Raw genomic sequence first — 23,236 nt, forward strand, 5'->3', positions numbered from 1 at the left:
CAATTTCAGCTTACAGTTTAAAGATCTCAACTTTGACAGCAAACTGTGCAATTTAACAGAGCTATCAGAGCTGCCTGAGCGACCTACCCTAAAAATTATCCCATTGCTTTCTCTTGTGGAGGTGCACGTCCCACAGTCAACATCAAGTGAAGAACTAAGCGACTCACCCAGCCAGGCAGACACAGACATCCACTCCAACTCCTCTCAGGAAAGACTGCGCCAGTGGCCAGAGGAATTTGATATGTATATACCTAAATTTGTCGATGTGGAATATAGGCTGCGTCAAGCGAATCTGCTTCCTCTCAGGGATGGAACACACCTCATTCCATCAAAGGAGCTCAAACATGACATTCATGAAAGGGTTGCTGAGACCATGTATGCCTTGAAAGCATACCCAACAAATTCAGAATTTGAAGCTGTTGCCTCAGCACTGGTGCGAATACACCCATGTCTCAAAGAACAAGGATCAGCATCCGGCTGGAGCGGTTGGAAAAACAGCTTGAAGTTCAAGATGGGAAATAACCGAACAAAAATTCGTAGGCTGGGTCACTGTGACGTCACAGTGAATGGTGGTAAACATGGAAAGCACTCTCCGTGTGGAGACCCACCTAACAAGAGAATCAAAAAGCCAAAAAGAGGAGAAATAAATTACTTACCAGATTATCCAGATGGACAGGATGACTCCACCCTTGAAGATGCTTGACAGACCATGGTGGATGAAATGAAAAAGAAAACCCCAAATGGAGCCCTCATCAAGCAGAAGATGGATCTGACATTTCCTCTTCGAAGGAGTGAAGTTGTAAAGGACAAGCCTGCCATCACACAGATATGTGAACGCTGGCCTGCTCTCTTTACTGAACAACAGGTAGACCTGTAGACTTGTCTCACATACTGTGTCTACAGGGCCCCTCTGGTGACATTGGATTTTTAAAATTTACTGCATGGCTATGAATTATTATTGTTTTCATTTCTGTGCACACCAATGATTATTGGTTTAGCCAAGAAGTATGGACAACTTGGAATTAATTTCATATATAGAATTGAATTACAATGACATGTTCATGTTTGTTGGCTTAAGCAATGATCAACAGTCTGCATGGAAATGATTACAATACTAACTTATGGCCACGCATTTACAAAATAATCCCAATGTCACCAGAGGGGCTCATCAAACTTGTATTAAAGTGTAATATTGGAGTTGGAGTTGTTGCATCAAGAGATCACATTATGATGTCAGCTCATTTGAACATGAACATGTTTTTTCTTTTTCTTTTGCATGTTTCAGGTGTGTCTGGAGTTCAGCAGGGTGGTTGGTAAGAGTCTGAAACAGGAGTTCTACGAGGCCCTTGACCATCATAGTCCCAGGCTTATGGAAATCTTCAAGACAAAGAGCGGCCTCACAGGGCAGGTGTTGGCTGACCTGATGCAACAAACGAAGGTTTGTTAATTTGCACCTCTATATTTAAGTCTTAGAAGCTCCCCACCCCCAACTTTAATAGAGTAGTGCTGTAGATGATAGATGGATGTGTGCTCATAGTTTTCAGGGTAACATATAAACCTTATTTTAATTTTGTGATGTCCTCTCTATTCCCTCAATCTACCAGACTTTGAATGTGACAGAAATCAGATGCCTTGTCCTCAGGGGGCTTCCTATAATTCTCGGCGATGATCCTTCCACCTTCTTCAAGGCCTGCGTTGTAAGCAACTTTGATTTTTCTCTCCCTTATTTCCCCCTCCCCCCGTTTACTACCTCTTCTCCCTTCTCCTCTCACCACCTGCTTTTTCTATCTCCCCCGTTCTTAACCTGCTTTCCTCTCTCTCCATCTCTATCCCTCCCATACATATAATTTTAAGGTGTTTATTTAAAAAAAATGTTTTGTTGTTTCTAAAAACATTCTCTTTGCACCTGTCCTGACTGATTTTCTGTAGTAATTTCTGAACAAGGCAGTAGGTGGACAATGGACAGGGCAGACTGTGGTCTGTGTACCTATAAAGGCTGTTTATAACAAGATGTTGACGTGGTCATGCACTGTTCCTTTTTTCAGGACGTTGATGATGAGGGTTTATACAATGATGTCCCCGTGGGGATCCTCTACCATGAACAGGAATACATCACTCCACAAAAGCAGTCCCTTCACCACAACACATCCTCGGTGGGAATCATCTTGGAGGGAAAAATTGTGATGGATGCTAAGAGCCTTCCGCAGGCCATGTACATTGTCTTTGGACTTACCTATGCACTCCATCTCAACTACCCGAAGTACATGAAGAACAGTTTTGATTTTTTTCAACAGGTACTTCTGAAATTGGGTAAGACAGATCTGAAACCTAAACTTCAAACACTTAAGAATCAGCTTGCAATGTAAGATCCAGGATCTCTTTTCCACAAGTTTTTACATGTGAGGTTTTTTTTTTTTTATCAATTGGCAGTAAAATTATTTGTTTTCAATTGGCCGTAAAAGAAGAAAAAGGAAATAATAAATCTGGCCATTTGTTAATTAAAAGTTTGATAGAAGGGAATGTATAGATGTAAGGAGAGAGGGAAGGACTGAAAAACAATATGTGTGGGATAGAGAAAGCAAAGGGGGGTCACGAGGAGGGAAGGTAGAGATGGGAGAGTGTGGGCTCTAGATCGGGCATCTACTGTTAGTTTTATTTTTCAACATTATTCTGTATCATTCACTTTTTGTTATCCTGAAAAAACTGTTTTTGTTAACTTCACAAATGCCAAGATGATGGTGTGGAGTAGAGGCGGAGGGGAGAGTATGGCTGTTATCTGCTCTCTGTTGTTTTTTACCCTCCTGTTCTCTCCTTTTTCAGTCTCAACCCCTTTTTTGTTTTCTTCATAGACAAATTTGTTATTTCGAAACGTTAAAATGCCAGTTAGGGCTTTGGTTTATCTTGCCTGTATCTCTGCCAAATTTGAAGAGGCACAGTACGATGTTGTAATGATTGGAAGTGAGTGAGCTTTGTGTGCCAATACATTAGACAATTTTTTTTTTTACAGATCAGAATATGCTCACTAAAAGCCTATTGGGCCATGACTGTTTCTTTTGATGCTAAAATGAAAATGTTCAATAAAAACAATTAATCAGTAAAATGTTGCAGTTGTATGTATTTGGCACAGCTCTATTAATTGAAAAACATTTTTTTGAGTTTCAAGAACTAAAAAAGTTAAGTTTGGTCAAGTAGAATATACAATTTAGTTGAACTGGAATGAAGTAATTCCTGCTTAACAAGCTGAGTTAAATTAACTGGTGGAAAATTACTGTTTAAACTAGATATCTTCAGTTACTATAACTTGGTTACAAGTAAAAGCAACTTAAATATTCTATTCCATTCCAATAGGGGCTCAAGTTCATTGAACGTAGTTCACTTCACTCATACAACTAATGCCTCATCACTTAACTTTTTTAAGGCAACAAGTTACCTTGATTTTTTTAAGTAGATTCTACTTATCCGGGTTTACAGTGTGCGTGTCAGGGGACTAGTGGGCATCCTGGCAGAATTGCTATTTTCCCACCAAGATTACTAGAACTTTATAGTCGCATGGTCACATTTAGCAAAAGACAGCCATTATTACATCAAAAGTTCTTGAAAAGGAACAGAGCTTTATTAGATATCAAGCTTTATTAGATCTTATAAAGATTTAACGCTCAAGAAAAATTCATAAGATGATAGGTGTCACTAGCATTTTAAGTCCAATTTCAAAAGTGAAACAAAACTGAAAAGTGTACATTAATCTAGTAAAATTAAAACAATGAAATCACTCACTCTGTGGATATCTATGAAAAGTAAGTACAGCAAAGAAAAACACCAACAAAGATTTTTGTTTTACAAACAAAAATCTGAAGTATGACATGTATTTGTATTTAGCTCCCTTTATTCTGATTCCGCCAAACAAAACCTAGAGCAATCAACTGTCTTCAGAAGTCACCTACTAAGTTAAAAAACCGTCCACCTGTGTGTGATGGAATTACAGTACAAATCCATAAGTTCTGTAAAGGCCTCAGAGGTTTGTTAGAGAATATTGACAAACAGCATCATGAGGACCAAAGAACACAGAACACAGGTCAGGGATAAAGATGTGGAAAAGTAACAAGCAACTTTAGGTCCTAAAACAATATATTGATGTAATTACCTCCAGCAAAACTTTTTGATCAATCATCCGAAAAAAAAAAGATTATGGCCTAACTTTTAACCTACAGTAGCAGTCACCTTGAGCAGACTGGTCAAGGACAGCATTAATCAGAGAAGTTGAAAAACCCCATGGTAACACTGGAGGAACAGCAGATATTAATGGCTCAGGGGGGAGTATCAATAGAGAAACATAGCTATTAGTCCTGTCCTCAATAAATCGTCAAGGCTTTTATAAAAGAATGTAAAGAGGAAAGCCATTGCTGAAGAAAAGCCTTAAGTATCATTTGAAGTTGCCACAATCCAAGCTAATACTATCAATTACCCTGTACACACCTTTTACAAGGTAAAACATGGTGTCAGTGTCATGCTTAGTTTTCTTCAGGCTGATAGGAAGATGGTTGGAGCTAAATACATTCTTGAACGAAAATCAGTTAGAGGCTCCAAAAGACAAATATTTTTATGTTTGAAAAACCCTTCTACATAATCTCAGTTCTTCCTAACTGAAAACACTGTTTGCATATGGATCACAAGTCCAGACACAAGAGAAATATCAGTTGGAAATTTTATAGAATAATAAATAATATTGTTAATGTTATTTTCTGTTGTTTTCCACTGGTTTACATAAAACATGACCTTAAATGAGTGGCCTAATTGAATGTCAAAACCCAAATAAAGTAATTAATAATATCAGTTTCTGCAGATTTACTGCCCTTAATTTTTTATTCCCAGAAATAATAAAAAGAGTCAACAAGGTGGATAAACACGCCCTGACAGGTTCTCTCTCAACAACAGGGGTTACAATGTGACACAAAAACAATCTTTCATTAGTCTTGAGGGATCTACATAACCAGGAGATCTGGCTCATGACTGGTACACATCATTGTTCACATTACTATAATGATTACACTGTAATCTTTGCTTGTCTAAACGAAAAGACCTGAGCTGGGTAAAAGATAAGAATTACTGACTTTTACAGGAGGGACTGAAAGACAAACAGATGGTATGGAAGTGGGGGGTTTAATTAATAGACATAGAAGGAAAAAAAACAAACACAAAGATAAAAGAGCAAATAGGCATTGTGTGGAAGGCAGATCTAAGACTGAGGCAGATTTGCTAAAAGTAAAAAGACATACTTGCATTTTAATAGAAGGCAGTTAAAAGCCATCCTTTTTGTCTTCCATTTTTTTATTCAATAAATATGCATTAAAAAGGCATTTAATGCTTAAGCAAGTAAGAAGAAATGTCCCTTTTTCTAACACTGTTTTCACACTGAACAGCAAAGGTATTAAAAGTCTGTAACCTACATTAAACGCCTTGTCTCTACAGCACACATTTTAACTCCAGTAGGTGTTTTTTTTTTACCTATTTATGTGCAAGAGTTTGCAATTATACACAAATCAAAGCAAGACATTTTCACAAAGATTTTCCTTCCTGAATTTTCCACCAAGTTGGACACCTGATGGACCCCCAGCTGTTTCAATATGTGTTTACAAGACCAAAAAAAAAAAAAAAAAACACCGCGAGAAAGTTGACATGCTTTTTTTGCAAGTTAATTTATGTCCAAAGGCACTGTTACATGCTGGGATTATTTATGCATAGTTTTTCATGTTATTTTCATACATTATTTTTAGCTTAAAATATGTAAGAATCTGCATTCAGACTGTAGGGGCTTGCAGAACCCTATACACAGTTTTGTCAAATGTATTCTTACCTCAAAAACCTTTAAACAATAAAAATATGTACCAAACAATAAAGCAGTGAGGTGCAAAAATATAATCAGCCTCCCTGTGTCCCTGTGTCTCACATTATGCTGGAGTTACACCTGCAAGTCTGGCATCTGCAAGTCTGGCATCTGTTCAATGGTTAGGATTTATTGAAATGTATGTACCTGACTTTTGTGAAGAGCCTTGAGACATGTGTTGTGAATTGGCGCTATATAAATAAACTGAATTTGCATCTTTAAACATCTAGAGACAAAACCTTTTGCCCTATTCTTTACAAAACAGCTCTAGGTCAAGCTCAAGATTGGAAAGTAAGTTACATAAAAATCAATTTCCCAGTCTTACAAAATATTTTTGATGAGATTTATGCCTACATTTTGACTGTACCATTCTAAAATAGATGTACTTAGAACCAAACCATTCCATTATAGTTCTAGCATTATATTTAGGGTTGTTTTCCTGTGCAGCCTCTAACAGATTTCCTTCCAGAATAGCCCAGTATTTAACTCCATTCATAATTTTAGCATCACTGACTGGCTTATCTGTCCCTAGTGACTTAAAGTACTCCCACAGCATGATACTGCCAGTACCATGTTTCACCTTGGGAAAGCTATGTTTAGGGTGGTTTGTAGTGATAGTTTCTGCCACACACATTGGCTGCATGTAGCCCAGAAAGTTACGTTTTGTTTTCATCAGAACAAAGCACCTTCTTTCATCTGTTGCTGTCTCCCCTAACTGGCTTGCACCAGGCTTCAAATGGTTTCTTTTTTTAATGATTACTTAATTTTTGCCACTTTGTCAAATGATTTGTGAGGTGTATGATGTAGGGTTACCCCTTTACAGATTAATTAACCCGAGCTGTGGATAACTGCAGCTTCTCCCCAATTACCATGGGCCTCTAAGGATACTTCGCTGATTGATAGCCCTATCTTGGCAGGTTTGACCGGTGGACTGAAGAGTGCTCTGTAAAATGTTAAATGCCTTCATATTGTTTCATTACCCAACCTTGCTTTAAATCTTTAAACAACTTGATGCCTGACCTGTCTGGTTCGTTTACCAATATTTTCTAACAAAAACTCACATAAATCATTTTCACACTTTTCAGACTTATTTGCAAGGCCTTCTGAAAATCATGTCTCAATTCCGTTCCACTACAAAGTAAACTATAGTTTATGGTTGTAATGTGTCAAAATGTGAAAGAGTTCCTCAAAGGGTATGCATACTTTTGCAGGGTCCTGTTCATGATTGCTTAAAGATAGCAAAATATGTTCTTTTTTTCCTTCTTTCATGTCTTATTTAACCTTGGTAAAGTCTTCTGGATCTTTCTGCACACACACACAAGCACACACACACACACACAAAGCCCTACACAGCCCCACATGCACCTTTTGCCACCTACAGGGCAGAACCGATGCGGGAGGAGATGAAATACCACTACCTCAGGGGTAAACACACCTCGGTTCACGCTCACACAAACCACTCTCTTAAACACCAAGGCGCACACGAGTGCATCCACATACACACACCTCAGTTTTTCTTCCCCACCAAAGTGCTCTCAATTGCTTGCAAATATTGTCCCAACATCAAAGACCATATTTGTTTATTTTCACACCAATCACATACTGCTGTTTCCCATGGCCATCGTGTGTGCATTCCTCCTAGGCCTTTGGAGCAGAGCATGCATGTCTTCCTCTATGCCTCTGTGAATTTCTGCTGCTTGTATGAGTTCAGTTTTCGGCTGTGTCTCGGGTTTTGTGATTGCATCCTGTGTGTGTCTGTGTGTCGTGGTGACTTAGCCAGGTGTAAAATTGGTGCTGCAGAAGATTGCAGACACAAACTGGGTCAGGGCAAGAACAGGAAGAAGAGCCAGGAGAAGAAAACTCAAAAGAAGGAGATTGGCGTGACCAGATCTTACCTTTTGTGACAAACTGTGATATGCACGTGTCTTGCTTGTGGCGTTTTTCACTCGCACATGCAATGTGGCTGCTGGGTGTTTCAGCTCATGTCACATCACATCATCCATGTAATGCATGCTTTTCAGTCCTAATACTCACTCTTAAAGTAGACATGTCAAGTTTAAAGGCTTACAAATTTGAGGTGTGACATCCGTTAGCTGGACATATTCAAAAACGGGGTTCATTACTTTGCTGATAGTTCTTTTCTTTTTTTTTCCTATGTGTCCTGTCTTGTCATTACAGGCATACCATATAGAGAAACTGGTTGCCTATGAAAGTTTTGCTCTATAAAAAGGATATCTTTGGAATCCTTATTGCATTGACTTTATTAATTCAATACTCCATTTAGCATCAAAGTAGGCAGGGCACAATGATGTAATAGTAACCTTCGACTGCATGACCTTCAACCATCTGGATTATTTATGTATCAATGCGTGGGGCTATGTATGGGTGTTTGTGTGTGTGTTTGTGTGTGTAAGGGGGGGGGGGGTGTACCAGTTAAAAGTTTGGACACATCTTCTCATTTAATGGTTTGTCTTTAACATTATTCATTCCTCTGGGAACTCCTCCAAGAATCTCGGAAAACCATTTCAGGTTACTACCTCATCTGTGCCAAGAGAGTGCAAAGCAGTAATAAAAGCAATGGGGGGGTGAGAGGGGGATTTTGTAAAATATAAAATATAAAAAAAAGTTTTCAGTTATTTTAAACGTTGTGTATCTACATAATACTATATACTTTTCCTTCATAGTTTTGATGTCTTCCCTAAGTATCTACAATGTAGAAAGTTATAAAAAATAAGGATAGCCATTGAATGCTGAAGGTGTGTCTAAAATGTTGACTGGTAGTGTATGCATAGAAATAAGTGTATTTGTGTTGAGTGGGTGTATGCTAGCAAGTTTGTCACCTGGAAGTGACAACACAGCACCAAAGAGCTGCATGTGCAGGACATGTGGCTCTGGAAGGATGCAGCAGCTCCAGGCAGACAGACACAAGGCCCACCCCAGGGCAGCTATATGCCCCAAAGAGGTAGGTCGTCAGAGAAGCACAGGAGCAGCAGCCACCACGCCAAAGAGGCATAGGGTGTGTCATGGGGCACAGGGCCACTACTGACCCAGCCAAGTCCGAGACAGGGCCCACACCAACCCTCTGGCACATAAACTTCCCATCACCAAGCAGAAGACACCACCCCAGAGCCCCCAACACATCAGGCAGGCACCAGCCCATCTCATCAACTGAAACTCAAAGGGACCACGGTAAGGACACGTTACCATCCCACATGGTGAGTTAGCCCATAAATAAATAAAGTGAATTGAATTGATTGAATTGAATTGACTGAATGACCATATTTTAAAGAAGGATGCTCCCATTTCAGCTCAACCAGCAACACCCGGATGCATGTCATTCACTCGTATCAGAACTCCTTTGACTCCAAGTGAAATTAGATAAAGGTGTGCAGACGAGGGGACTGAAAGGTTTGACAGAATGTTATATACCTGAAGATAAAAAATGTTAACAAAACTAATTTACACCACCTTATCCTCGTCTCTAACTTTTCTCTTGGTAAAAGGAAATGAATTGCTCTTGTGAAGGTCAACAGTACCACCGGCAGATAAAATAATGCCCTCCTCTATCCAATTTAGACTCACCAAGTTGGAAAAAAAATAACCATCATTACTTTGAGTATTCCCCTCTTCTCTCATGTATTTTTTCATGGAGTGTTTTTGTAATGGGTAGGGTCTATCACAGAAATTAGCCATTAACTCAAGCAGAGCAGAGAACACATTTTGAGATGTGCATCAAAACAAATGTGCTCTAGTGAGAAAAGCTAGATTGCCATGTTAAAATTCATCACTTGGTATAGTTCTGCCTTTTTTTAAGAACTACGTTGATACTTCACTTTTTATGTTTGCCAATAACCTTGTTATAATCGAGAGCAAAGCACTTAAGGTCTGAAAACAAAGACAGAGCACTCGACCCTGTCATTTTTAAAATTATATCTCCTAAAATGGCAAAATGTTCTTTCTTCAATAGCATTTGTTGAACAAAGTCATGCTAAAAATTAACGTAACTTATGAAATAGAACTAATGACTTTCATGAAACTGCCTCATAATGAATAAAGAGATTAATGATATGTATGAGTCGACTGTCCAGATCCCACAGATTACCCTTATTATCCTCTCTGCAGGAGACTCAGACAAGAGTTCCACTTGTTACATCTCTCAATGAGCACTATTTTCATTTTCCTTTTAATTATTTAATGTGTAAAATGCAACCCAGATACAGTGCTGTGAAAAAGTATTTTTCCTTATTACAGATTTCTCCTGTTTATCTGTTTTTTTACATGTATAGGTACTCAAACACATTTTAATATCAGACAAAGATCACCTTAGTAAATACGAATTGCAGATTTCAAGTGGTGAAGCACACCAGCAAGTTCACCCCTGAATGGCTTAAAAAAGCTTTAAGGGGCATAGTCAATTAAATCTGTTTAAGATGTTGTGGCAAGACCCTAAACTAGTTATTTTTGCTTTAAAACCCTCATATGTGGCTAAATTAATGCAATTCTGCAAAGAAAACTGGGCCAACATTAATCCAAATACTGATTGCCAGTTATCAACATCGCTTGATGGGAGTGGCTGATCCCAAAAGTGACACAACCAGGTGCCAGGTTTAGCAGCAACTATTTTTTTCATGAGGCCAGGATAGCTTTTTTCCTAAAAATGCTTACAGCACTGTACATATGAGTGCTATGCAGTCCATGTTCCCAAACTGGTGCTGGCCCTTTTACATCTTTTACACCATTTTTCTCAAAGACAGAAACCTCAACTTTTTCATGTTTTTGCATACTTTTATTCATTCTTTTTTGACAATTTAAATGACCCATCCCTTTAGCTGCTCTCTTTCGCTCTGTTTATTTTTATTTTTTTTGCTTGCTAGCTTAAAAAAAAGCGCTGCACATATACTGTTTGGAAGAGAATAATGTCTTGAACCATTTGCTGTGAAAACAATACATTTTATAGCTGCACACTACAGCCATCACACAGAATCTTAAAGAAAAGTACAAGATTAAACATTAAAATGGACACATGCCTGAACCGGGACTTAAAAAGTCTGACACAGTTAAAACAGATTACTTTATCTTTAATCTTTAAAAGGGACGGTTCAACATTTTGAAGTGGTGTGGTGTTTCAAGGAATTAGGCAGTCAGTTTCTTAGGTGGGTGCTTGAAGGTGAAGCTTATGGTTAGTCAAAGAGTGGCGAAATTCGACGTGGCTCCACCATCTTAAAAAAACTCCACATTTCCAAATATTTAAATATCTTAGTTTGTGGATGCTCTTCTATTGAACATTTAATTCAAATAATCACATGCTCTATGTAACTATCCATCCACTGCAAATGTTACAGTGGTGCAAACGTTTATCAATGGTGTTTGAATAAAATGATTAAACTTTCGGGGCTGTAGGTTTGTTTTCTCCTTTACTATTGGTCCCTCTCAGACTTGCAAGTTTACTGTCATCTCTGGGTCTAACTGATCTGGATTTAGGCTAAATGATAACTATGAGAGATATAAAAATTAATTTTATCCAACAATCTTAAATATACAGGTCCTTCTCAAAATATTAGCATATTGTGATAAAGTTCATTATTTTCCATAATGTCATGATGAAAATTTAACATTCATATATTTTAGATTCATTGCACACCAGCTGAAATATTTCAGGTCTTTTATTGTCTTAATACGGATGATTTTGGCATACAACTCATGAAAACCCAAAATTCCTATCTCACAAAATTAGCATATTTCATCCAACCAATAAAAGAAAAGTGTTTTTAATACAAAAAACATCAACCTTCAAATAATCATGTACAGTTATGCACTCAATACTTGGTCGGGAATCCTTTGGCAGAAATGACTGCTTCAATGCGGCGTGGCATGGAGGCAATCAGCCTGTGGCACTACTGAGGTCTTATGGAGGCCCAGGATGCTTCGATAGCAGCCTTTAGCTCATCCAGAGTGTTGGGTCTTGAGTCTCTCAACGTTCTCTTCACAATATCCCACAGATTCTCTATGGGGTTCAGGTCAGGAGAGTTGGCAGGCCAATTGAACACAGTGATACCACGGTCAGTAAACCATTTACCAGTGGTTTTGGCACTGTGAGCAGGTGCCAGGTCGTGCTGAAAAATGAAATCTTCATTTCCATAAAGCTTTTCAGCAGATGGAAGCATGAAGTGCTCCAAAATCTCCTGATAGCTAGCTGCATTGACCCTGCCCTTGATAAAACACAGGGTACCAACACCAGCAGCTGACACAGCACCCCAGACCATCACTGACTGTGGGTACTTGACACTGGACTTCTGGCATTTTCTTCTCCCCAGTCTTCCTCCAGATTCTGGCACCTTGATTTTCGAATGACATGCAGAATTTGCTTTCATCCGAAAAAAGTACTTTGGACCACTGAGCAACAGTCCAGTGCTGCTTCTCTGTAGCCCAGGTCAGGCGCTTCTGCCGCTGTTTCTGGTTCAAAAGTGGCTTGACCTGGGGAATGCGGCACCTGTAGCCCATTTCCTGCACACGCCTGTGCACGGTGGCTCTGGATGTTTCTACTCCAGACTCAGTCCAATGCTTCCGCAGGTCCCCCAAAATCTGGAATCGGCCCTTCTCCACAATCTTCCTCAGGGTCCGGTCACCTCTTCTTGTTGTGCAGTGTTTTCTGCCACACTTTTTCCTTCCCAAAGACTTCCCACTGAGGTGCCTTGATACAGCACTCTGGGAACAGCCTATTCGTTCAGAAATTTCTTTCTGTGTCTTACCCTCTTGCTTGAGGGTGTCAATAGTGGCCTTCTGGACAGCAGTCAGGTCGGCAGTCTTACCCATGATTGGGGTTTTGAGTGATGAACCAGGCTGGGAGTTTTAAAGGCCTCAGGAATCTTTTGCAGGTGTTTAGAGTTAACTCGTTGATTCAGATGATTAGGTTCATAGCTCGTTTAGAGACCCTTTTAATGATATGCTAATTTTGTGAGATAGGAATTTTGGGTTTTCATGAGCTGTATGCCAAAATCATCCGTATTAAGACAATAAAAGACCTGAAATATTTCAGTTAGTGTGCAATGAATCTAAAATATATGAATGTTAAATTTTCATCATGACATTATGGACAATAATGAACTTTATCACAATATACTAATATTTTGAGAAGGACCTGTAAATGTGTGGAGCTTGCCAAACTCTTCTGGGACTCATTTGTGTGCTTTAGGTATATTATGCAACTTTTTGGAAACAAACACTTCAAGCAGGTTCTTAGAATAAAACAAAGGTGGAACATGTGAAAAAGCACCGGCCACAGTACCTCATATTAAGTAAGATGGATGATCTGCAATGTCGTAGGCCTGTTTGTTGTATCTTAGGAATCTTGTTAAGACCACATGACATCATAAATCCTTTGAAATACCAAGACATTCTAAATACCAATCTGGTGTCTTTTAGGTAAAACGTGTCTTCGCTGGATCTTTCAACAGGTTAATTATACAAATCATATGGCCAAATGTAGGCACAAATTGTTTATAAAGCAACAAAATAAACCATCTTTTGTAGTTGTTACAGTCCCCAGACTCAAATTATGCGAAAAACCTATGGAGCAAGTTGACAAGAAGAGAGCATAGGACTCTAGATGAAGATTAAAAATAAATAAGTGAGGAGGGTGCTGTGTATGTAGATTTAGAAGCCCTTTCATTGATGCAAGGCTTTGCACAATACATTTTTTAAACGGGCTGGATAGTGTGCTTGGTGCTGAATGAAGTGTTTCTCTAAACTGCACATTAAATGTCTTTGGGCTTCCCTTAATTATTCTGTAGAGACTTTTGTTTTCTTTTGGGCTGATTTATTTACACTAAAGCATTAATTCAGACATATTTTTAGAATCTTATAACCTAGTTACACCATGCACTACCAAATAAACATTTGCCTTTTTAGTAATTTAGCTATTAAGCAACATGTTTTAAAGAATACTATGCTGGGAGTAAATGTTTAATCTGCTTATTTTCTATTTAAATACTGAAAATCTGGCCACAAAACAATGTAATGTATTTTCCAACACTTGTATTTAATCTTGCTATTCATGCATGGCAAAAATAAATCTCAGACTCTCTTGGCATGTAGATGCTGTTTTCAGATTGCTGGTGAAATCTCAGGTGTCTCCTTGCGTTCCTGATTGTAAATGATTCATCACTCCAGAGGACATGTCTCCAAGTCCAGTGACAGGTGGCTTTACACCACTGGGTCCAACACTTTGCATTGCACATTGTAATGTAACGCTTGGATGCAGTTGCTCAGCCAAGGAAACACAACCCACGAAGCTTTCTGTGCACTGTTCCTAATCTGATGGCCAGGTTAAGTTTGCAGGTCTTTAGCTACTGACCAGACTGCAGAAAGTTGTCAACCTCTGTTTACTCTGTCCCTCATCCTCCACTGATTACTTTTGTGATTTTAGGGTCAGGGTCATTGTTTCGTTTTCCGAATGCAACGCCAGTCAGGAACGGCCGTCACATAATCTCTCCAGACACCAGGACGCACGAAACCGTTTTTAATGAATAAAAAACTTCTATTTTAAGTATGCTTTAATTAATTCTATACTGTTCAACAATACAACAGCAAGAAAAACTACATATTTCACATAAGGTCAAATTTGATTATCTAAAATTGATTTTTATTTTCCGCTGATCCTGTGGCTCCTCCATGGGTTGCAGGAAGAACTGTGACCCGATCCAGAGGCTGCGGGTTCAACCGAACTGGAGCAAAACCACAAAGGAGCGTCTTCAGCCATGGACTGTGAGGGAAGTTGTCCACTCCTGTGGACTCAGTGAGAACCACAGCTGGCCTGGCAATGCGCATTTTCCCGTGTAGTGAACAGATGCCCTCTGCTTTGGCCACTTGAAGCACGCAGGAGGTTGTTGTGCTGCGTCATTATGATCCAGCTACTGATGTTATTTCTTCTGTTATGTTTTGCTCCTGCTTTTCTGGACTGTTACAGTTTGTTAAGCTGTGTCATCACTCTCCACAGCAGCAGGTTTGTCATGACAGCCTCCGCCCTGATTTATCCTCTCTTTACGCTTCTCTCTTACAAATCTTACATAACCCTAAATTCTATGAGAATAGGCACAGCCCTTTAAGGTCCGGGGTTTACTGGTTCCTAAAGGCTGAAGAAAAAACGTCTTCTTTGGGAACCACTTGTCCTGTCTCATCATTTATACTGAGACCGGGGTGTGCCCCACTCAGCAGGTCACTGCAGTCAAGTGAGCCGACAGTCAGAAATAGTGTCATAAACATGTATGTGAAAGTTGTAAAAATGTCACTAATATAAATGTTCTGAAGGTTACTTACCTGTTTTCCTCTAATTTTCTCAACCGTTGCCAGGATCGGCATCCTTTCTGCTCCATTACCGTAATGCACCTCGTATGCGCAAAACTAATATTTAAGAGAGAGCTAGCATCAGCTGGCGTGACCACGTATTTCTGACTGTCGACTCACTTGACTGCGGTAGCAGGTAGCAGGAGGAATAAACATAGTGGTCAAAATACATAAACAGAGGCTGTAAAGGGCAACTTTTAAAGAGAGAACAGGAGGAAGGAGGGATCTGGGCTAAAGCCCCCAATACATCAAGACCCCAAAAACGCCCCTTAAGTACGCACCAACATTATAGTGTGACAAAATTGAGTCTGTGTGACGCAACACCACCACGCCTCCCCCCCACCTTTAAAATGAATCCAGCGCCACTGTATATTACTGTTAATCTTAATTGACATGCATGCAAAAAAAGCTGTTTCAGTGCTTGTTTTTTTTTTTCATATGTGTATGAATTACTTGTATTATTTCTTGTATCTTGTATTATATAGTCTCAACCACATAAAATAAGTTTAAAGTAACGCTGCGAAGAGTTGAAATCTAGCATTGCATGATATTCACATGCAATGTGATGCATGTCTGTTTAAGTCAAGGAAATCTATCAAAACTTATAGAATATTAGGTTGTTAATGGTGTGTCACATTTAGCAGTGATAACTGATTTCAATTAAGAGTTTATTGGTATGGTAAGGATTATTATTTGAGGTGATTTAGTGTTAACAGTAGGAAATAAGAATCTAAAGCCTTCTATTGCTTTTTTGTTATTTGCTTAACTTCCTGCTGAAAATGATTTTCCTTTGTGTGTAATCTTTGGGTTGAGTTGCCCTGTCTGCTCTGTCCTAATTATAACCACCTCTGTCATCTCCCTGGCTACATGCTGTCCTGTCTCCTCTTCTTCCATTGGTAATATGTCTTTGTTTACTTAGCCTCTCTTCATCCTGCATGTGCAGCATTGATCTGTATCAGTTTGACAAGAAACTCAGTTGTGTCTTTTGATTTACTTCAGTCTACCATTTTGGGATTTTAGATGAACTGCCTTTGAACTTGCAAAGCATTTTGTTTCTCTTTGTAGGTCTAATTAAAGGTATTTTGTCTCCACACCTTCTCAACTCTGTATTTGGGTTATTTTTATATTCCCTGACACAGTAACACATTCCATGTTTTAATGGGAGGCTGAGCACATTCCAATAATACTTTTACTCTCAATTCTGCCTTTATCTCATATTTTCTTGCCTTTTTCCTAATTTCTGTTTGACTTGCCATCCTCATACTTAATGAATGTATTACCATCAGCACCATCGTCATGATGACTTGCTTGTTGAATTACCTCTACAATATAAACACAATTTCTCGTACTCGTCGTCTTCCGCTTTATCCAGGACCGGGTCGCAGGGGCAGCAGACTCAGCAGAGACGCCCAGACGTCCCTCTCCCCAGACACCTCCTCCAGCTCCTCCAGGGGGAGCCCAAGGCGTTCCCAGGCCAGCCGAGAGACATAGTCCCTCCAGCGTGTCCTGGGCCATCCCCTGGGCCTCCTCCCGGTGGGACGTGCCTGGAACACCTCCCGAGGAAGGCGTCCAGGAGGCATCCGGTATAGATGCCCGAGCCACCTCAACTGGCTCCTCTTGATGTGGAGGAGTAGCGGCTCTACTCTGAGCCCCTCCTGGATGGCCGAGCTCCTCACCCTATCTCTAAGGGAGTGCCCGGCCACCCTACGGAGGAAGCTCATTTCAGCCGCTTGTATCCAGGATCTCGTTCTTTCGGTCATGACCCAAAGTTCATGGCCATAGGTGAGGGTAGGAACGTAGACCGACCGGTAAATCGAGAGCTTCACTTTTTGGCTCAGCTCTCTCTTCACCACAACGGACCGGCACAGCGCCCCCATTACTGTGGCAGCCGCACCGATCCGTTTGTCGATCTCCCTTTCCATTCTTCCCTCACTCGTGAACAAGAACCCGAGATACTTAAACTCCTCCACTTGAGGCAGGAACTCCCCTCCAACCTGAAAAGGACAAGCCACCCTTTTCCGGTCAAGAACAATTTATTCTGATTAATTAGTTTAACAGAGATAATTAGTTTACCACTGAAATACATCCATGGTAACTAATGCGCTAAACGAATCCAACAGAATTCAGACTAGCACTCAACAACCTGATGGAAAGACACTTGACTGTTAATTTAATCTCAAATAGTTTAGTTTCTTTTAGCCAAAGTTTGAACATATATTATTGACTATGGTCAAGTATATTTTTATGTAGACTATATATAAAAAAAAGATTTTTATTTTTTTTTTATTTTATGACACTTTCCCTTGATTTTCCTTCGACGCATTTCATGGCAAATGGGAAATAGAAATGACAGATTCAAATTCAAATTCCATATTGGAGATGGAGTCAAATTTCAACATAAAAACAGAATTCAAAGTTCTGATTGGCTAGTTTTGAGTTCACTCTTCTGAGTTACAGTCTGCAAAATAATATGAGGTTACATTACGTTATTAGTGAGGATTGTGACATGGTTTTCTTTCTCAAAATTGTAGGTTAGCATCTGTCTTAGTCTATTTAACATAGAAAACAAAACAAAAAAAATTAAATGAAATTTGGCTCTAAAGGCTTATGCTAGATTTACAGGTCTTTCTATGTTCTTTACTGACTTTCAAAACTCTACTCAGTCAAAAATATTAAAAAAGAACAAAATTAGGTCCGCTCATCAGGTCTGCTGATTGGACATAATTGTGGGACACGTTATTTCTTAATAGAGGGTGAGATACTATACTCAGAACTCACTCAAGGGATCTATGAAATGTACCCTATGAAAGTAATAACCTTTGAGGAGGTATTAAATATGCTTTTTATTAAACCCACATTTCTGTCCAAAAATTGTTTTTTATTATGTATCATACTATTCTAATCTTAAATGTTGTGTTTTCATTAGGTGCAAGTGAAAAATCATAACAAAAATAAAAGCTTAAAAATGTTGTCTGTGTGTAGTTAATCTATATTATGTCTTTCATTTAGTGAATTGAGTTACTGAAATAAGTCAGTCAATCAGTAATTTTCTACCGCTTATTCCATAGTAGGTCACGGAGGAGCTGGTGCCTATCTCCAGCAGTCTATGGGCGAAAGGCGGGGTACACCCTGGACCGGACTGAAATAAGTAATTTATTTTAATAATGTTCTATTGTAATTGAATATGAGTGTGCTCTATATATAACCCTTCTGCTCTGGGAACACTCTGTGATCCCCCTTGACGAGGAAAAGAGTCTCAGTGGGGTTCCAAACCTGAACTGGCTTTTGTTTCTGAATCTGTTACTTTATATAACCAGAGTTTGTTTCTTGGTTTATTGGCTGGATATATGGATGTTTTAGAGTGTTTTTTTTTTTTTTCCTGAAAGTTACTGTTTACTGTAAATTGAGAATTGGTATAGGTACAGATGGGTAGGAATTTGAAGTCTACTTTTAGAAATTTAGAATTTTATTATGCAAAGAATTGAGAAGCAGGAATAGTCACATGTATTTTTTCTATGTTCCACTTTCTTTTACCATGCTTATCTAGACAAAGAACATATTTCAGTCAGTCAGTCAGATATTTTCTATACCGCTTCTTTCATAGTGGGTCGTGGGAAAGCTGGTGCCTATCACCAGCAGGCTGTGGGCGGGAGGCGGGGTACACCCTGGACAGGTCGCCAGTCCATCGCAAGGCGAACATATTTCAATTCTATATTTTCTACATACGTTTTAGGACTAAATGGATATTATCTCATCCCTTCACCCAGAATCCCTGCAATGTTTAACCCTTGAAGTTCCAATTAATGTTCAAGTAAATACCTGAACTGTTATCTCTGATATGGAACACTGATTCAAATCATGATTGAATCATACAGAGATGGCCTTTGCTTAATCCCAATTTGACAAGTGGCATCATGTTTGATCGTCAAAACTGAAAGAAATCAGCCATGGCTTTTTTTTTTATTCAGGCTTTTCTCGGAGCTCAGTCAAATGTTTGGGAGGAGGTGTAACCCCAACAGAAAAACAGAAGAACCCTCAGAGAGAGACTGGTGTGTGTGAGACATGCTTGTGTATTTTGTGCGCCTGGACATTCATGTGAATTTGTGTTATCCATGTTAATCACAGTCTAAATGATTACAATTTTCCTGTTAATTGCTCTGACCTTTAAATTATCATTTAGCCCTGTGGCCATGTTCATGTTTATCTCTGTGTGTGTGTGAAAGGAAGAGGGAGACAGAAAGTGGTGAACGAGAGAAAGGGAGAGAAAATGAGACAGCAGAGGTAATTTGGCTTAACTACTGGGGCAAATCTAGTCATTCAGGCCATAAATCTTCCTTACTGACAGGAACATACACACAAACAACACCCATGTGAACACACTCCTCACATCATTTCCTAATATCTCAAATAAGCACGAAATCCTAATCAACCAATAAGAGCACAGACAGGATCTTCCACTTTCTCCCCTCGCCTCTATCCTCTCCAATGTCACCTGTTTAAACAGTAATCACTTGAAAAGTGCCAAAATCTCTCTCTGACTTCATCGTAGTCTGTTCTATTCTATTTATCTATTCAACTCTGTATGGGCATCTGAGGCCTAAAGGCCACAGGATTGCCCATGAAAAGGTTTATTAGTGCAGCTGGCTGATTAAAAATGCTGAACCGAGGGAACAAATTCCGTTTCCCATGATAAAATAACTGCTTTTTAGCAACAGACCAAATATCAGAATGACTCCTTTTTATTACCATAGACAGAATAGCAAGAAGTGAATTGCACATGTAGCCCTCTGCCTGTTCTTGGTGGTGCATTTTAAAAAAAACAATCAAGTCTACTAAGAATGAGATATTATATTATATTATATTATATTATATTATATTATATCATATTATATTATGGCGTGGGTTCTCACCAGGTACTCCGGCTTCCTCCCACAGTCCAAAGACATGCCTGTTAGGTTAATTGGTAACTCTAAATTCCCGTTAGGTGTGTGCATGGTTGTTTGTGGGATGCCCTGCGATGGACTGGCGACCTGTCCAGGGTGTACCCCGCCTCTCGCCCATAGACTGCTGGAGATAGGCACCAGCTCCCCCGCGACCCACTATGGAATAAGCGGTAGAAAATGACAGACTGACTGATTGATTATATTATATTATATTATATTATATTATAATATATTATATTATATTATATTATATTATAATATATTATATTATAATATATTATATTATATTATATTATATTATATTATATTATATTATATTATATTGCCACAGGTCCTTTAAAATACAGAATCATCCTGTATTTGATTATTAAAGTGTGCTTCCCGTTTTAAATCAATAAGAGGGTTATGCGTCATTTTTCAAAAATGTCTTGAACACAACGTTATGTTTTCCCTAATTTCAATAAAAATGCACATTCCTTCAGGAAACAAATGTTGCTGGGTGACAACAACAACATGATCAAAAAACTGTCACTTATTTTCTTTGGCCTTTCCTTTCAGGGGTTGCAACTGCCAGTCATCTGTCTCTATCTAACCTCATCTTCTGCATCTTCATCTCTCACACCCACTACCTTTTTGTCCTCTTTTACTTCATCCATAAGTCTCCTCTTTTGTCTTCTTCTATGGCTCCTGCCTGAGTTTTACCCTCAGCATCCTTCTACAGATGTACTCACTATCCCTCCTCTTGACATGTCCAAACCATCTCAGTCTGGCCTCTCTAGCTTTATCTTCAACACATCTAACATGAGCTGTCCCTGTGATGTACTCATTCCTCTTCCTATCCATCCTACTCTCCAAGAGAATCTCAACATCTGCATCTCTGCTACCTTCAGCTCTGCCTCTTGTCTCTTCCTGTGTGCCACTGTCTCTAAACCACACAACATTGTGTAATGGAAAATTCTTTTAAAATGCTCTGATATTCCCTTCACCTCTCTCATTTGTTTCTGTGTTGTATCACTCACAGGTGACCTTCCATCTACCTCTCACCTCTGACCTCTGTGTTTTATTAGTGTTCTGTTTTTATTAGCAGATGGACTCTAAATTCAAATGCTGGAGAGTTTTATGGTTAACCCTTCCTGAAGTGTATATTTCAAGGGAAGGTAGATGGGTGGCCTCATAAATAACTTTGTTAACTCTGACCCGGGGAGGGTCTAGGGGCCATATTTCTAAAACTCCTTGAAGTTGAGATAACACCCTCATTTGTAGTATAAATACTGTTTGTGATTTCTGTTCGTGGCTCTGTTTCACTGACTAACCTCAGTGTCAGGGTCTTCAAACGCTGAATGCCTTTGAATAAAACTTATAAGACAAAGTCCGGATTTTCTCTTGTTATGAGTCAACTTCTACCCACTTTGATAAGAAAATTCCACAACAATTTTAGCGTCACGAACAGGATCTAACGTGCCAGAGGAGACCGCAGGATGGGACACGGACGCCTGGCCAGCCTGAGAGTTGTTCTCAGTCCACCTCCATATTACGGTAGTGGAGTCCTCATGCCCGCCTGCGGCGTCTGGCTGATTAGATCCGAACAATTTGTCTTCAAATATATCTGGGTGAGAAGTTGCTCTGTATGATATAATGTATATTATTATTTTTATTACACATTAACCATCATCTCCTAACTAATTAATTAGGTTCCAGAGTTGCGAGAGGGAGGACATCAGCTGAGGGCCCGGTTACCCTGCAAAAGGAATTGCAGGGAGGTTCTTATTGGTAACAATAAGATAAAGCAAAACACAGGGTTTTGCGGGTGGTTTTTAGCAATTTTCTACACCTCATAAAGGAGAAAAGCCAGTGGGCAGACGTGCCGCTGAACAGGTAAAAAAAAATGGTTCCGGAACCTTGAGGCATCAGGGGTGTCTCCTTCTTCAGACTCTGATTTATAAAATAATGAAAGGAAAAAGTGGGGATGATTGTGTTAAATGTGCTTTAATTTGGAAGATAAGTTTGGTTTTTCACAGCGTGGACGTTTGAGTGTAAATAAGTTAAATAGTTAAAAAAGTTTCAAGTAAAACAGTTGATGGAAAAATAAAAAAAATAAAAACAAGAAAAGATTAAAAAGCACAGAGTGCATCAATTAAGGGGTTAAAGAGTTAAAACTTTCCTGAAGGAAGTTTCGTTTGTCTTAAATATTGCGATCAGTCGGTAAAGAAGGTAAAATTGAAAAAGGACATTAGAGATGCGAAAATAAAGTTGTTTTAGAAAGGAGTATAGTTCATGTTGTGGAAGGAAGTGACAGGCAGGGGGACAACTGACTGACTGACTGATAATATGTATTTGTACAAAATTTGAACCTATACTAAACTTTTCTTCTGCCTCTCTCACACACAAATACACACATATATGGGATTTAAGTTCAACATCTGCGTTTTTGAGTCTGGATTTTAGAAACCTGCCCTTCTCCATGGCTACTCCACCAGAGACGCTTCTCCAGCACGGCCTGAAAGAGAGAGATCTGCCTTCCTGCATGTTGAAAATCGCAGTGTGACTTTCTACAAGAAAAAAAAACGAAACTCAGAAGAAAATCCGGATTCTCTGAGATGGACAAAGATCCATGCTGTTTGCAAGAGCCAGAAGAGCGATACACTGGATTTATATTGAAAGCACATCTTATGTGGGCAGAAGAGAAACCGGAGCAAAGTTTCTTCTTTCTCCCTCCTGGAGAAGTTAAAGTGGACAAAGAATGATTGAATGTCTCACCAACAGACCGGGGAAGGGCCTGGTTGTTTTTTGGACTGATAGAGGACTGTGTGCCATGACAGTCTGACTCTGGAGCGATTAAGAAACTGATGGGGGTAACGTACAAACACACATTTGCATAAATCTTTTCCTATTTTCTGCAACGAAGAACGCTTATTAACCGCTGCTCATGTTACGCTTGCTTGACGTTGACAGATATAGCGGGTTAAAATATTATTTTAGGGTTAGAAAAGTATCTTTAAAAGGGTGATAACTTAACTCATTTGATACTTTCCAGTTAATTCTTTCAGAGAAACAAGTTCTCTTTCGTCGT

At 39.2% G+C, this 23,236-nt stretch overlaps 2 protein-coding genes across 2 annotated transcripts in view; one reads left to right on the forward strand and one right to left on the reverse strand.

Moving 5' to 3' along the window:
• csmd3b (CUB and Sushi multiple domains 3b) overlaps window positions 1-23,236 on the reverse strand; it is a 642,003-nt gene that overhangs the window by 488,228 nt on the left and 130,539 nt on the right. The window lies entirely within an intron of this gene.
• On the forward strand, window positions 384-3,100 carry LOC124879032. The gene is made up of 4 exons (XM_047383296.1): window positions 384-865; window positions 1,286-1,438; window positions 1,605-1,697; window positions 2,046-3,100. The coding sequence occupies exons 1-4, from the start codon at window positions 710-712 to the stop codon at window positions 2,364-2,366; spliced, it is 723 nt and encodes a 240-aa protein (XP_047239252.1). The 5' UTR covers window positions 384-709; the 3' UTR covers window positions 2,367-3,100.

The sequence above is a fragment of the Girardinichthys multiradiatus genome, chromosome 13 (genome assembly GCF_021462225.1).
Source record: "Girardinichthys multiradiatus isolate DD_20200921_A chromosome 13, DD_fGirMul_XY1, whole genome shotgun sequence".
Lineage (NCBI taxonomy): Eukaryota > Metazoa > Chordata > Actinopteri > Cyprinodontiformes > Goodeidae > Girardinichthys > Girardinichthys multiradiatus.

What these genes read in the sequence shown, in the direction of transcription:
- LOC124879032 (XM_047383296.1), top strand. Translation starts at nt 710, where the DNA reads ATGGTGGATGAAATGAAAAAGAAAACCCCAAATGGAGCCCTCATCAAG. An exon ending in CTCTCTTTACTGAACAACAG is followed by an intron (nt 866 to 1,285) that starts GTAGACCTGTAG and finishes TGCATGTTTCAG; the next exon opens with GTGTGTCTGGAGTTCAGCAG. An exon ending in CCTTCTTCAAGGCCTGCGTT is followed by an intron (nt 1,698 to 2,045) that starts GTAAGCAACTTT and finishes TCCTTTTTTCAG; the next exon opens with GACGTTGATGATGAGGGTTT.